The sequence below is a fragment of the Hypanus sabinus genome, chromosome 9 (genome assembly GCF_030144855.1).
Source record: "Hypanus sabinus isolate sHypSab1 chromosome 9, sHypSab1.hap1, whole genome shotgun sequence".
In the NCBI taxonomy this organism is placed as follows: domain Eukaryota; kingdom Metazoa; phylum Chordata; class Chondrichthyes; order Myliobatiformes; family Dasyatidae; genus Hypanus; species Hypanus sabinus.
Window position 1 is genome coordinate 115,684,596 of NC_082714.1, and position 13,554 is coordinate 115,698,149.

General features: G+C 41.9%; 1 protein-coding gene across 3 annotated transcripts in view; it reads left to right on the top strand.

Annotated features, from left to right (window-relative positions):
* LOC132399754 (protein diaphanous homolog 3) overlaps nucleotides 1-13,554 on the top strand; it is a 136,728-nt gene that overhangs the window by 54,662 nt on the left and 68,512 nt on the right. For all 3 annotated transcript variants that reach the window (XM_059980465.1, XM_059980463.1, XM_059980464.1), the window contains exon 9: nucleotides 6,799-6,910. In XM_059980465.1, the coding sequence (XP_059836448.1) occupies nucleotides 6,799-6,910 (112 nt within the window). The remainder of the gene's footprint in view (nucleotides 1-6,798; nucleotides 6,911-13,554) is intronic.

A 13,554-nucleotide genomic window follows, 5' to 3' on the forward strand; every position in this document is an offset into this window, starting at 1 on the left:
AAAGGCAGAGACTGAGACAGTCTGGCACTGGTGGTGTCGCTGGAGCTGTCAGTCAGCGTTGAACTCAGTGTAGGACTGCTTTTGAAGCTGGAGTCCCCAAGGAATAATGTAAACTTAAATAAATTGTTTTACATTTTTGGGAATGAATACCATTTTGTTTTGAATAATTATTTTGTATCAAATAAATGATTTACAATGGATTCTGGTTAATTGCAACACATCAGGACCAGAACATTTTTGGCCTATTAGTGGCTGCCCCAATGAGCTGAAGCTTCATGGAATAAGTAAAATGGTATACAAAAGACAAACTAATGTTTAATTGAGTAACAAATTATATATTTCAATTAAATATTGAACAAATTAGAACACTATCAAAACTACTACAGTACTATAAAACTGTACTAGTTCCTAATAGTTATCGACGGAAGAATTAATCCCTAGTGTACTGAATTATTCTGTTGACTGTAAATGAACAAGATCAGCACAGACACCTAGTGCAAATGGTGGACTGACTTCAAGCAGTGTTTTCGACTATTGCATCTTCCACATCTTCATTTTCATTGTAACATTCAAGATGATTGTCGATATCTTCAAATTCTTCGTAGTTCCTTACAGGCTGAAGTAGGGAAATCATTTCAATTTCACTCCCGCCCATTTCTGGCATCTCCAAGCCTGAACGTTTGAAACATCAATGAGCAAAAAGTTCGAAATTGTCTTAATGCTTATTACCTGCTGATTATCAGTGATGCTATTTTAAAAACTGTTCACTCTTAGCATGGCGTAGTGTATAATGGCCACACAATGTGCATGTGACTGATGCTAGTCAGAAACTGTTCGGTGACAGTCTCCTGTCCCAAGTAAACAAAAGGAATCCTGGCTATTTTCTAAATTTGTTTTTGTTTTTTAGGAGTTGTCCCAAATCAGTGGCTGCCCCTTCTAAGCAATGACCCAATTAACTGGAAATCACTGTAGTTCAATGCTCTGGAGACAACAGATTTTGGCACCTTCATTATGGCCAGCACACTGAAGCAGGCCATTTGACTCTGTAGAAAATTCACTTATGGTTTATGGTTTAGAAAATCCGTCAAGCGCTCAGTCAAGAAGTATTTGGGTAAAATTATATATAATTAAACATTGCTTGAATAACTATAAATATGGCAAGAAACCATTTCAATTTAAAATAATGTTTTGCTGAGATTAACATTTAAACTTGACCCTGTCCATAAATAATAAGAACCAGACCAGAGCCAGGGAGCCTTTAATTTTATTTATATCTTACCAGTCAGGAACTGACAATCAACATGAATACAATAATCTCAGATGTGAAATTGAAACATAGATCGTATGCCTCTGATTTTTCAGTCCAAATGCATATTTTAAAAATAATATTTGCAATAAAATCTTTTTGCAAATTCAATGAAGATTTGACTTGATCTCTACTACTATTTTTACGCGTTTGTTAAAACCTCCTAAAACAGCAAAATATCATCCAAGGATAACGTTTTTAAATATTATAAATCCTTTGGCCTACCTCAAAAACCTTACAGTCATTTAATCTCATTTAGATGTTCAGAATCTGAATCAAATTTGTTATCACTGGCATATGGTGTGAAATCATATACATGAGAAATTCTGCAGACGCTGGAAGTGCAAAGCAACACACAGAAAATGCTGCAGGAATTCTGCAGGTCAGGCAACGTCATAAACAGTAGATCCTTCAGGCTGATACCCTTCTTCAGGACTCCTGAAATGTTGTTTCACAGCAGCAGTATGGCACAGAGACATAAAATGGCTAAATTGGAAAATAAATTGATAGTGCAAAAACAATAGGAATAACAAGGGGTTCCTGGACCATTAAGAAATGGCAAAGAGGATGAAGCTGTTCCAAAACAGTTGAATGTGGTTCCTGTACTCTGTCCTGATGAAGGCAAGTGATGGAGAATGAGAGTCCTCAATGATGGATTCTGCCTTACTAAGATTCTGCACCTGGAAGATGTCCTCAGTGGTGCAGAGAGTTATGCCCATGATGGAACTGCTCAGTCTCCATCCTTCTACAGCCTCTTGTGATCCTGCTTCTTAGAGGCTCCATACCAGGTTGTGATGCAACCCAAGTGCTTTCCATGGAAATATGTAAGAGTGTTTTGGTAACTTATCAATTCTCCTCAAACTCCTACTTAAGGAGAGCAGCTGGGATATTTTCTTCATGGTAGCATTGATGTATTGGGCCCCAGGTAGATCAAATTTCAAAGTAAATTGATTATCTAACTACACATATGACACCATACACAACTCTGAGTTTCATTTCCCTGTGGGCATTTGCTGTAAATACAATGGAATCAAAGAAAGACTGCACCCAACAAGACAGATAAACAATGTACTAAAGACAACAAATACAAAAGGAAAAAAAAATAAGCAGTAAATATCGAGAACATGAGGTGAAGAGTCTTGAAAGTGAATCCATAGTTTGCGCGAATAGCTCAATGAGTGAAGTTATCCCCTCTGGTTCAAGAGACCAATGGTTAAAGGGTAATAACTGTTCCTGAAACTGATTGTGTAAGTCTTCAGGCTCCTGTACTTCCTTTCTGATGGCAGCAGTGAGAAGAGAGCATGGCCTGTGTGGTGGTGGTCCCTGATGATAGATGCTCTTTACCTGCAATAGTACTCCTTGAGAAATGTTCAATAGTGGGGAGGGCTTTACCTGTGGGAGAATGGGCCCTATCCATTATATTTTGTTGTCTTTTCCATTCAAGGGAATACAGTAGGTGCCTAAGCACACAACATCTGCTTTTGGAGTTTGTGGAGGCAATATAGTTGCCAATCTGATCTGACTGGGGGCTGCAAGTGAGGAAATTGAGAATCCAGATGAAAAAGAGGTATTGAGTCCAAGGATTATTGATTAGTTTTGAGGAGATAAAAGTATTTAATGTTGAACTGTAGTTAAACCATCTTGATGCTTCACTGTTCAGATGTTCCAATGCTGAGTGAGGAGCTAATGGCATCTACTGTTGACTTGACGGTAGGCAAATTGGAGCCGATCCCAGTTTTTTCTCATCTAGTAGTTGATATGTTTCATCACCAACCTCACAAAGCACTTCATCACAGTAGATGTAAGAGCTAATCATTGAGGCAGATTACCATATTCTCCTTAAGCACTGGTATAATTGGCTCCTCTGAGATGTTGGTGCCCAGGAACTGCAATCTGTTCACCCTTTGCAGCACTGAACCCTCTGTGAAGATGAGTGTGTGTTCCCCTGACTTCCTATTCCTGAAGTCCAAAGTCAGTTCCTCGGTGAGTGGTGAAAATGAGTACAATGTTGTTGCAATACAACTTAACCAGCTGATTCAGCTGTTTCCAGCAGGTTATTCTCACAAATTTCCACCATCTACAACAGGATCCTACCTTCCCTCCCCCTACTTTCTACTTTCCATACAAATTGTTCTTTATGTGATTCACTTCTCCACTCAAACCTCACCACTGATCTCCTTCCTAGCACTTAACACTGCAAATGGAACAAATTCTGCACCTCCTCCCTCACCACCATTCAGGGGCCCCAGGCAATTCTTCCAAAAGATGTTACACTTCACTGAGTGTTTCAAAGAAATCTACTTACCATCTGTCAGGTGTTCCTGCTGTGGCCATTTTTACATCAGTGAGATCCAGCATTGATTGGGGACTGCTTCTTCGAGCACCTTCACTTCATCCACCACAAAAAGTGCACTTTCCTGGTGGCCACCCATTTCAACTCAACAGCCCATTTCCACCTGAACATCTCAATCCATGGCCTCCTCTAATGATATAATGATGCCTTACTCAGGTTGGAGAAGCAACACCTCATATTCCATCTGGGTAGCCTCAGATGGCACGAATTTTCTCTAATCGAAGGTAACTTCCCCCTCCCCCCAATTCTTTCTTTTACCGTTCCTTATTTTGATTCCCCTTTCATCCCTTCTCTTTTCACATCAGATTCCTTTTTCTTCATCCCTTTATCTCTTTGACCTATCAACTCACAGCTTCTTACTACATTCCCCCAGCTCTGCTACCACCAATCTTCCCCCTTTGCTGATTTCACCCATCATCTGACAGCTTGTACTCCTACCCTCCCCCAACCTTCTCTTCTGGCTTCTTCCCACTTCCTTTCCAGTCCTGATGAAGGGTCTCAACCCAAAATGTCAACTGCCCATTCCCCTCATAGATGCTGCCTGACTTGCTGATTCCCTCCAGCATCATGTGTGTGTTCACCTGTCTCTCTTCAGAATGTTCTCAGGCATTTTATGAAAATCACTTAGGGGAATAACACGAAAATGGAAGAAAAATCTTATGTTGTCTTACTTAAAAAGAACAAATGGAGGAAGGCTTAAAGGTAGTTTCATAAAGCGGTCATTGTTCTGGTCGTGCTGAAGTCACTCTCATTGCTGCTATTGTTCACCAGAGTGCATTTACCTCAAGCTGAGCCACTTTGGGGTCTACAATTCCATGTTTTTTCTAAGTTTGATAGATCTCTTCCATTGTCCATTGCGATCTCAGGCATCCACATTGTTTATTGCTGCACTTTATCTATATCCTGCTCTTTATATTCATTTATCCTGTTCAGCAAAGGCACTTAGTGGCTCCTCGGTAGCTATAGGTATGTCGCAACCATGGTTACTTGCTTTGAAGGATCTATTATTTCAAAGTTGTTGATAAACCTGCTACTTCAGGAAAAAAATTTCCTGTGTGAGCTGGACACCATCCCCAGAGTTGAGAAAGTTAGGTGTCTTGCTCTTGGCATTTTCTTCACAAGCCAGTCATTGTTGCTCTACCCGTTAATTACATGCATTGATATATTAAAAAAGATATTCCACAGTGTTCAATTTTTATGAACCATCGAGTTACCATCTGCAGAGTGGGATACAGGTCTCCATGAAATTCCCTGTGAGATTTGTGTAACGGCTACATTTTTAATGTGATTGTATATTTTACTGCTGTTCTATACCATACATGCTATATGTGCCCTTTTGCTGTGTATGACTGTGTTTTGCACCTTAGCCCCGAAGGAATGCTATTTCATTTGGTAGTATTTATAGGTATTCATGTATAGTTGAATGATAATTAAACTTGAACTTTGTATCTTCCAAAAATAGCAACATATCAGGGCCACGTTTTCCATTCATTGACTTTATTCAGTGTTCCTTTTTTTTGTTAAGTTTGGAATTCAGTGTCAGGTGCTGTATTTTACTTCTAGTATCTGAGTTGTACCTTGACCACTAGTTTGCAATTCAGTACTTAACTGTTTCATGTACTTGAACAAGGATCTCCCATTTTTGTAGCCTCTGTAATATGTGGGGCTTCAGAATCTAATTCTTGTAGATCATGTATAATCAAAGGATGGGATTATTTATTCATTTTGGATATTCCAGATTATGGTCTAAGAGCAATGCTGGTATTCTTGACTATGACTCCAATAAATTTGTTTAAGCGTGATTATATCCAACAGTATTTTAGGGGTAATTTTAAAATCTCACACCTAATGGTCTCTCCACTTTTGCAATTGTCCTCGTTAAAACTCTGCCCTTGAATTTATAGACTGGCATGATGGAGTGCCAGTAATTGTCAAATAATGGATATCTTTTTGTAGTCATCCATCTACATGTCAGTTGCCATTTTCCCACTTGCATCAGTCAGTAATTCATCAAGCTGAATGATCACATTTTTTCTCTTTGCTGCTTGAAGATTCTACCTTGATATAATGTTTGGCAAACATGTTGCCTGCTGAAGTTTGCCATTAACAACCAGTTTAATAAGCCCTTGTGCTGGCTCAAGACCTTGTTCCTGAAATGGCTTGGCAGAGACAAAGATATATGCATTCTGATATTTTTGTCTTTCTGCGAGCAGCTGTGTTTTTCCTTGTAGAGGTGATATCATGTACAACCAACTTGGCCCTGCTGTAGGGTGAGTATATCTTTCCTCAGTCTGCAACTACAAAGATGAATTACCCTTTTTTTTGCTGTCAATTTCCAGTTGAACAAATCCACCTGAACTTCTACTATTACAGGGAGAATATTGTTGAAATGTTTCCAAACAGCAGATTTACTGCTTCCAGTTAATCTTTTCCCCACAGTTTGCTCACCCTCCGTCTAGGCTACATAATCTAGTATTGCAGTTTTGACTGTATTTTGCAAAGTAAGCAAAGGTGCATACCAAGGCTCCAATCACTGCAAGCTGCACACTTAGCTTACATTGGATAATCCTATCTCTTCACCATTGTTTTGCACTCATCACCGTGGTTATTATTTATATGTATTATTATCCTGTATACCATTTACTCGTGTGCTTCATATACGCAAGAGATTTCATTGCACTCTGGAGTTTATAAACCTCATATAATCTAATCTAACAACACCAGAACTAAATTTGGGTAGCATTTGCAGACGGATAGTTGGAAAAAAAGGCTTGCTGAACTGTGCTGATAGTGCATTTATTTATAAAATACTGAGTTGGTTTGATTCAACACAGTCCAAAATTGAATGCATCTTTTAATGTATCTGAATGAACCCTTATTTACATCCATCCAGACCTGTGTATAATATTATTGCAGATGTCATTGAGAACAAATCGGCTAGCCAATGTTGCACAAGAGAGATCAAGGCTAATCATATCTGTTGGAAATTGAGAATTTTAATAAGTCAGAACAAGACAGTATACATTATTAGACTGAATAAAAGAGGAAAGCAGGCTTTGTCCTTTTTCTGATGTTAATTTGAACATCATAAGTTATGGATGGTCAGTGATTGATTTTCAAATGTTTCTTTTCTTTAAAGACATTTTTCTGATAAGTTTTCCTGTCAAAGTGACCCAGCTGAAGATGAAATTGTTCATTATACGCGAAGAAGATGGTGGACTGACAAATGAACAGATCACTTCTTTACGGAGGTAAGCTTTTGGACAAGTGGGCACTTAATAATTAAGTCCTTTCGGGAATGATGGAAGAGTTGGAAGGGGTTCTCAAAAGTGAGTCAGCTGCTTGGAGGCTTAAAGATGATTCTAATTGCTTTAACTACTAGAACTTCAAACTATTGTTGCTGCCTTTTTCCAATCAACCTTCCTTCAATGTTTTAACAGCATTTTAATATCCATGCTCAGTGTGACCTAATTGTCTTTTAATTCATTTGCTTTATAGCCATCCTACCCTCAATTGATACATTTATAATTTGAACTCGAAATATGACCAAACATCGTTTATAGTAGCCACTTTTATTTAGGCAACTCTTGTAACTAACAAAGTGGCCACCGAGTGTATGTTCAGGGTCACCTGCTGCTGTGGCCCATCCACTTCAAAGTTCAATACATTTTGCATTCAGAGATGCTTTTCTGCACACCATTGTTGTAACACGTGGTTATATGAGTTACTGTCATGTTCCTGTCAGCTATTCTCTCTGATCTTTCTGTCAGCTTGGACCAGTCTGGCCATTCTCCTCTGACTTCTCTCATTAACAAGGTATTTTTGCCCACAGAACTGACACTTACTGGATGTTTTTTTCCTTTTGCGCATCATTCTCTGTGAACTCCGGAGATTGCGTGAAAACCCCCGAAGATCAGCAGTTTCTGAGATACTGGCACTAACAGTCGTTCCATGGCCCCTTAAATCACATTTCTTCCCCATTCTGATGCTTGGTCTGAACAATAACTGAACTTCTTAGCCATGTCTGAATGTTTTTATGGATTGAGTTGCTGTCACATGATTGGCTGATTTAGATATTTGCATTAATAGCAGGACAATAGGTATATCTAATTAGGTGACCACTGAGTGTATATTGTCCATCTCATGAGATCAGTAGCATTGAAGGTAAAATTTGACAGCCAATTAAAATGGGCACAAGGAATGGCATGCATAATTAATGGCTGTTCCTGCAGTGCAGACAGTACTTGAACTGTGTATTAACCTTGCTGTTGAATGGCTGGACTTGGCAACAATGGGTGGGGGAAGTGGTAAGGTGTAATAACATGAGATGGAGAGTTCTAATTAAAATAGGCCTATGCTACGGATGACTAACTTGCAATACTCTAGGGAGCTACATAGTATCATGAGCAGAGGTGAATTTGTTGTGGGATGTGATGCAGAATAGCATAGTACAGGATCGACTAGACTTTGAAATAAGTTAAAACTGATTAGGCTTTACTTAGTGTAGTGGAAAGTAACAGAGATGGGCTCCATCTGTGGACAGCCTGGAAGTAATTGAAAACGCTTGGATAGAAGGGGGAATTGGTAGCCATGGAAGTGCAAGATACAGGGACCTGGACACATGAAGGTCTTGAGGTGGCAGGAAGTAAGTGACTTACTTCCTGACACCCGAAGGCCTTTCCACAGGGCAGAAAGCAGGAGTGTACTGAAATACTGCACCTGACTGGCTGTATGCAGTGCCAACAGTTCTCAAGGAATTCGACACTGATCAAGTTAAACCAGTTTACTAATGTAACACTTACCCAACAGGCTGGTATATGTCTAGGGGAAAAGGAGATCCAGCCACACACCAATCCCACCTCCCGTACACGCAGGTGCTGTGAGAATCGAGTTTATGCCTCGCACCCGCCCATAGTATCAAACCCACGACAAATACCGTTATGAAATACACTTTAAAGAGTTTACTAAAATTAAAAGAGTATTAGGCAATACAATATATATGCAAGGGAAAAAAAAAGGCGCCAACTTATCAAAGTTCAGTCAGTTTAGTGCACATCGTTGGAGATCAAACATCGAACCATTCGACCCCTCGTCGCTTGCCTCCGACCTCCACGTCTTCGCACCTAGGACCACGCCCGGTGGTCTTCCGAGCAGTGCAGCGCACGTCCACCTTCCTCGACGTCTTCCTCCCGGCTCTCTACCAAAAGCCCATGAAAAACCCCTCCCCCAAGTTCCCAGCCTCACAAGACAAAATAACATTCCCCATTGGTTAACAAATGAATATAATTACCATATCAACAAGTATAAAGCAAAACAACTGTGAGAGAAACACTTATCAGACAAAGAAGCATTCCTACTCTTAACAAACCAAAAAACCCATTTTGAGTAACATACACAGGACATGGTACACTAGATTGACATTTTCTTTAGCGCCTTATACAGCCACTCCCTCCCCTATGGGCAAACTGTGACTCTAGTGTGAGCCTTCTACAAAATGCAAGCTATTCTAACAACAGTCCCCAAAGCAGCGACTGCTGCTACCAAGAATGACCAGGGGCGCAGGTACATGGGTTCACCACCGTCTGCAGGGCTACCTTCCAGTTGCACACCATCCCAACTTGGGAGTGTGCTGTCATTCCTTCTGTGTCACTGGATCTAAACCTGGACCTGCCTGCCCACCAACACAAGCTTCACCAGAAAAACCGCTGCATCTCACCATCACTTTCTCCAGAGCAATTGCGGCTGAGCAATTAATGTTGGCTTGAGCAGCAAAATGCTGATCTTTAAGCATTAGTTTAAAATAAAGTGAAGACCAATAACTTTGCATCAGTGTTCCCAATAAGTGAATGTGACTTAAAACACCTTATCCTACCATGTGCTTGTTAAGTTTCAAGTACTACCCAATCTATTATAATCCTATACAACAGACACAAAATGCTGGAGGAACTCAGCAGGTCAGGCAGCATCTTTGGATAGGAATAAATGATCAGTGTTCTAGGCCAAGACCCTTCATCAGGACTACAAAGGATGAGGAAGAAGCCAAAATAATAAGGTGGGGAGGGGAAAGAGTACAAGCTGGCAGGTCGTATACAAAGCCAGGAGAGGGGGAAAGGTCGGTGGGTGGGGGAGGGTGATTGATGTGAGAAGCTGGGAGGTGATAGGTGGAAGAGGTAAATGGCTGAAGATGAAGGAAACTGATAGGAGAGAAGAGTGGACCATGGGAGAAAGGACATCAGGGAGAGGTGAACGTCAGGTGAAGAGCAGAGAAGGGGTGATGCACCATCAATAACTCTCCAAGATGTGAGGCGAGATATTGGCTAGAAGAAAGAACAAGCAGCAATTGACCACCAGGCTACATCCTGGAGACTGAGAGGCAGGGCTCAGGCCCCAATCGCCTTTATACTGGGGTTTGTGGGAGGAGCCACGGTCAGTGGGAGGAGCCACAGGAGCAGTCAACGGGGGGGGGGGGGGGGGGGGCGTGTCCAGACATGTATATATAGTTCACTACAAGGGGTAAGAGTGGAGCCAGACTGCAGTATGGAAAAAGAGAGAAAGGGGAGGAGGGAGAAATTACTGGAAGTTGGAGAATGTAATGTTCATGTCTTCAGTTTGGAGGAGACCACTATAATCCTATTATTTTTCTACTAATGTTTCTCTTTTAATAAAATAGAATATTATTTGCTATTTTGCATCCTTACAAATGTAGCATCTACATCTTATACCTTGTACACATTGCCAGTCATTTAAGAACAACAGCCACACCAGAAGCAGAACCTGCTTGGCTACCCTTCTCTGCCTCAGTGGAGGAGGTATATTGACCATTATTGAGATGGCCATTGTTGAATTGTGGCAGTTATAGTGTAGGGTAATGTAATTGGTGGAAGTGTACATAATCACAATAATCGATATTGAATGGAGGTTCACTTGAAGAGGCTGGTCTGACGTGACATAATTATGTGACATTCAGTTACCGCACTTTTCATTTTGGTTTTGGAGTACAGTAAATGTGTTGTTATGGTTTTTCTTAAACAAAAAAATGCTTCACCTTGTTTTGTTTATGAAAACCTACATCAATGACCATGATTTTCTAGGATAATTCCAGAGTTATTGAATAGGTCAGCCAACACAGTTGCTATGAAACTGCCAGAGATTTGGGAGCAAAATGTTGTTGCTCACTTTGTACAAGCCGAGGCCCAATTCATGCTGTGAGATACCTCTACCAACAACACCAAATATTTCTATACGGTAGTGTCTCTCAGCAACCCCACGGGGCAAGAGTGCTGAGGTTACCTGAAAACCTGCCTGAGCACCATAAATGCCGATTGCTGAAAACACACCTTTTACAGATTTTTGGACTATCGGAGTCTCAGCACACCATACAGTTGCTCTCCTTTCCAGCTTCAGTAATGCCAAGCCATCACAGCTGATGGACCACATGCTGTGCCTCCTGGGAAATGAACATCCTTGTTTTATTTTTAAACAAATATTTCAAGCAGGAAATGCCTGATCAAGTTTGCGAAGTCCTAGCTAATGCACCCATGAAGGACAATAGGGAGCTTGCTAAAATGGCTGATAGTCTACACTCAGCAAGGCAGAGGTGCATAATTCCTCCTCCTTTCTCTTCCTCATTAAGCCCAGTCAGCAGGGTCACCAAACAGACAAAGCCAGGTCTATGTTTTTACCACACTGGCTTTGGTACGAACGAACTGTCTTGCAGCTCTGACAGTGCCAGCGCATCTGTACATGATCTGTGAACACCATGGGTTCCAGCTGCCAGGTTTGCCTACTGTCCATTACAGACACCCTTTCAGGGCAGTGCTTCCTGTGTGGCAGGGGTGGTTAAGTGAATGTGTGGCTGGCATCGCCTATTGATGAGAAGGCAAAGAGCAATGAAACCTTGCTGAAGGCCGCTGATGGCAGCCAGATCCTGACTTATGGGGTACAACGGGTGACACCTTGCTTCAGTGGGTGATGTTACACAAGGGACTTCATCCTGGCTAAAGTGGCGGGACCTCTATTCAGTGCCCAAGGACTGTTAGTTGACCTTGTGGATGCTGGCTTGTGGATGTCAAGGACTTTGGGTTGTTACCCTGCTCTCCCAGTAAGCTCCCCACAACTCTGTCAAGCACATGCATCACCGCATGTGAGTTTACTTGACTGCAGGGCGAATTTTCAAACCTCACCAAGCCCACTTTTTCCTCTGCAGTTTCAAAGCATGAGGTTGAGCAGTACATTTCCACAACTGGCCTGCCAGTCCACAACTGTGTGAGTAGACTGGTCCCAGAAAATCTAGCAACTGCAAAGGCTGAGTTTGTCAACATGGAAAGACTCAGCATTGTACACTGGTCGAATAGCCCCTGGGCTTCACTCCTTCATATGGTCCTTAACTCTGATGGTGATGCCACCCATGTGGTGATTACCAATGCATTAATAAGGCCACCGACCTCACCACTGCCAATCACTACCTGGTCCAAAACATCCAAGACTCTTTGACATGCTTAGCCATAAAGTTAATTTCTTTCAAAGTTGATCTAGTTAGGAGCAACCACGTGCTGCCTGTGTGCACTAAGGGCATTCTCAAAATGGCTGTGATACATCCGCTTGGCCTCTATGAGTTTCTGCGTGCACCATTTGGGCTGATAGACTCTGTTCTAAAAGATTTAGACTTTTTTTGTTCACCTGGATGACTTATTTGTAGCCAGTACATCCAAATCTAAACACGTATCCCATCTCCGCACACTTTTCGAGCACTTAAGCAAACACTGGTTGATTAATAACCCTGCTAAATGCCAGTTTTGGTTGTCAACCATTGACTTTCTTGGCCATCACTTCTCCGCAGAAAATGCGTAGCGCCTTGCATCAAAAGCAGCCGCTATTAGGGATTTTCCACCACAATAATGACTAAAATCTACAGGAATTTTTACCGGTTCATTACACTAGCTGCCGAACTTGTGATCCCTCTGTAAAGTGTGCTTAAAGGCAATACTCTTAATCATGTGCTTGACTGGCCCGAGGTCATGACCGGGCATTTGATGACACCAAACAAACTCTTCCTAATGTGACCCTACTGGTGTACCCACTCCCCAGCGCAGGCATAGCCACTACCACTGACACTTCAGATTATGCTGGGGGTGCTGTGCACCCACAGTTGGTCAGGGGCATAAGGCAGCCACTCACCACCTTCAGCTGGCAGTTCTGTCCTCCCAAAAGGAAGTACAGCACATCTGACCATGAGCTTCTTGGTCTCTATCAGGCTGTCTGCCATCTTGGCTTTCTTCCAGACGGTCCCCATTTCTCAGGATTCATTGACCACAAGTACATTGTGCAGGTAATGGCCACTTGGTCTGCGCAGCAGCTGCACCACTGGCCTACATATCAGTGTTCACAACTGATATACAACATATCAAGGGGAAAAATAATGCCGTGACTGATTGCCTCTCACGGCCAGTGGTTGTGGCCAAATAAATAGGGGTTGACGATGTCAGTATGGCAGCCAACCAAGCTACTGACACAGAGGTCCAGGCTTACCAAACAGGAGTCACAGGCCTGTGTTTGGCTGACATTAAGTTCAGGGAAGCTGAGGTTTCACTCCTGTGCGATGTCTCAACCTGTTACCCTCGCCCCTTCGTGCTCGCAAACTAGAGATGGACTGTTTTTGACTTCATGCATTGCCTCACGCATCTAGGCCGGAAAGATTCACAGAAACTGGTTGCACTAAAGGCTTTTTTGGCACGGCTTGAGGAAGAACATGCATGATTGGACTGCAGCTTGTGTAGAGTGCCAGTGGGCAAAAATTAACCATCATGTTCAGGCACCACTGACACTTTTTGAGGTCCCTGAGTGATGGTTTGACCATCTCAATGTGGAACTTGTTGGTCCTCCTTCCCCACTCCTG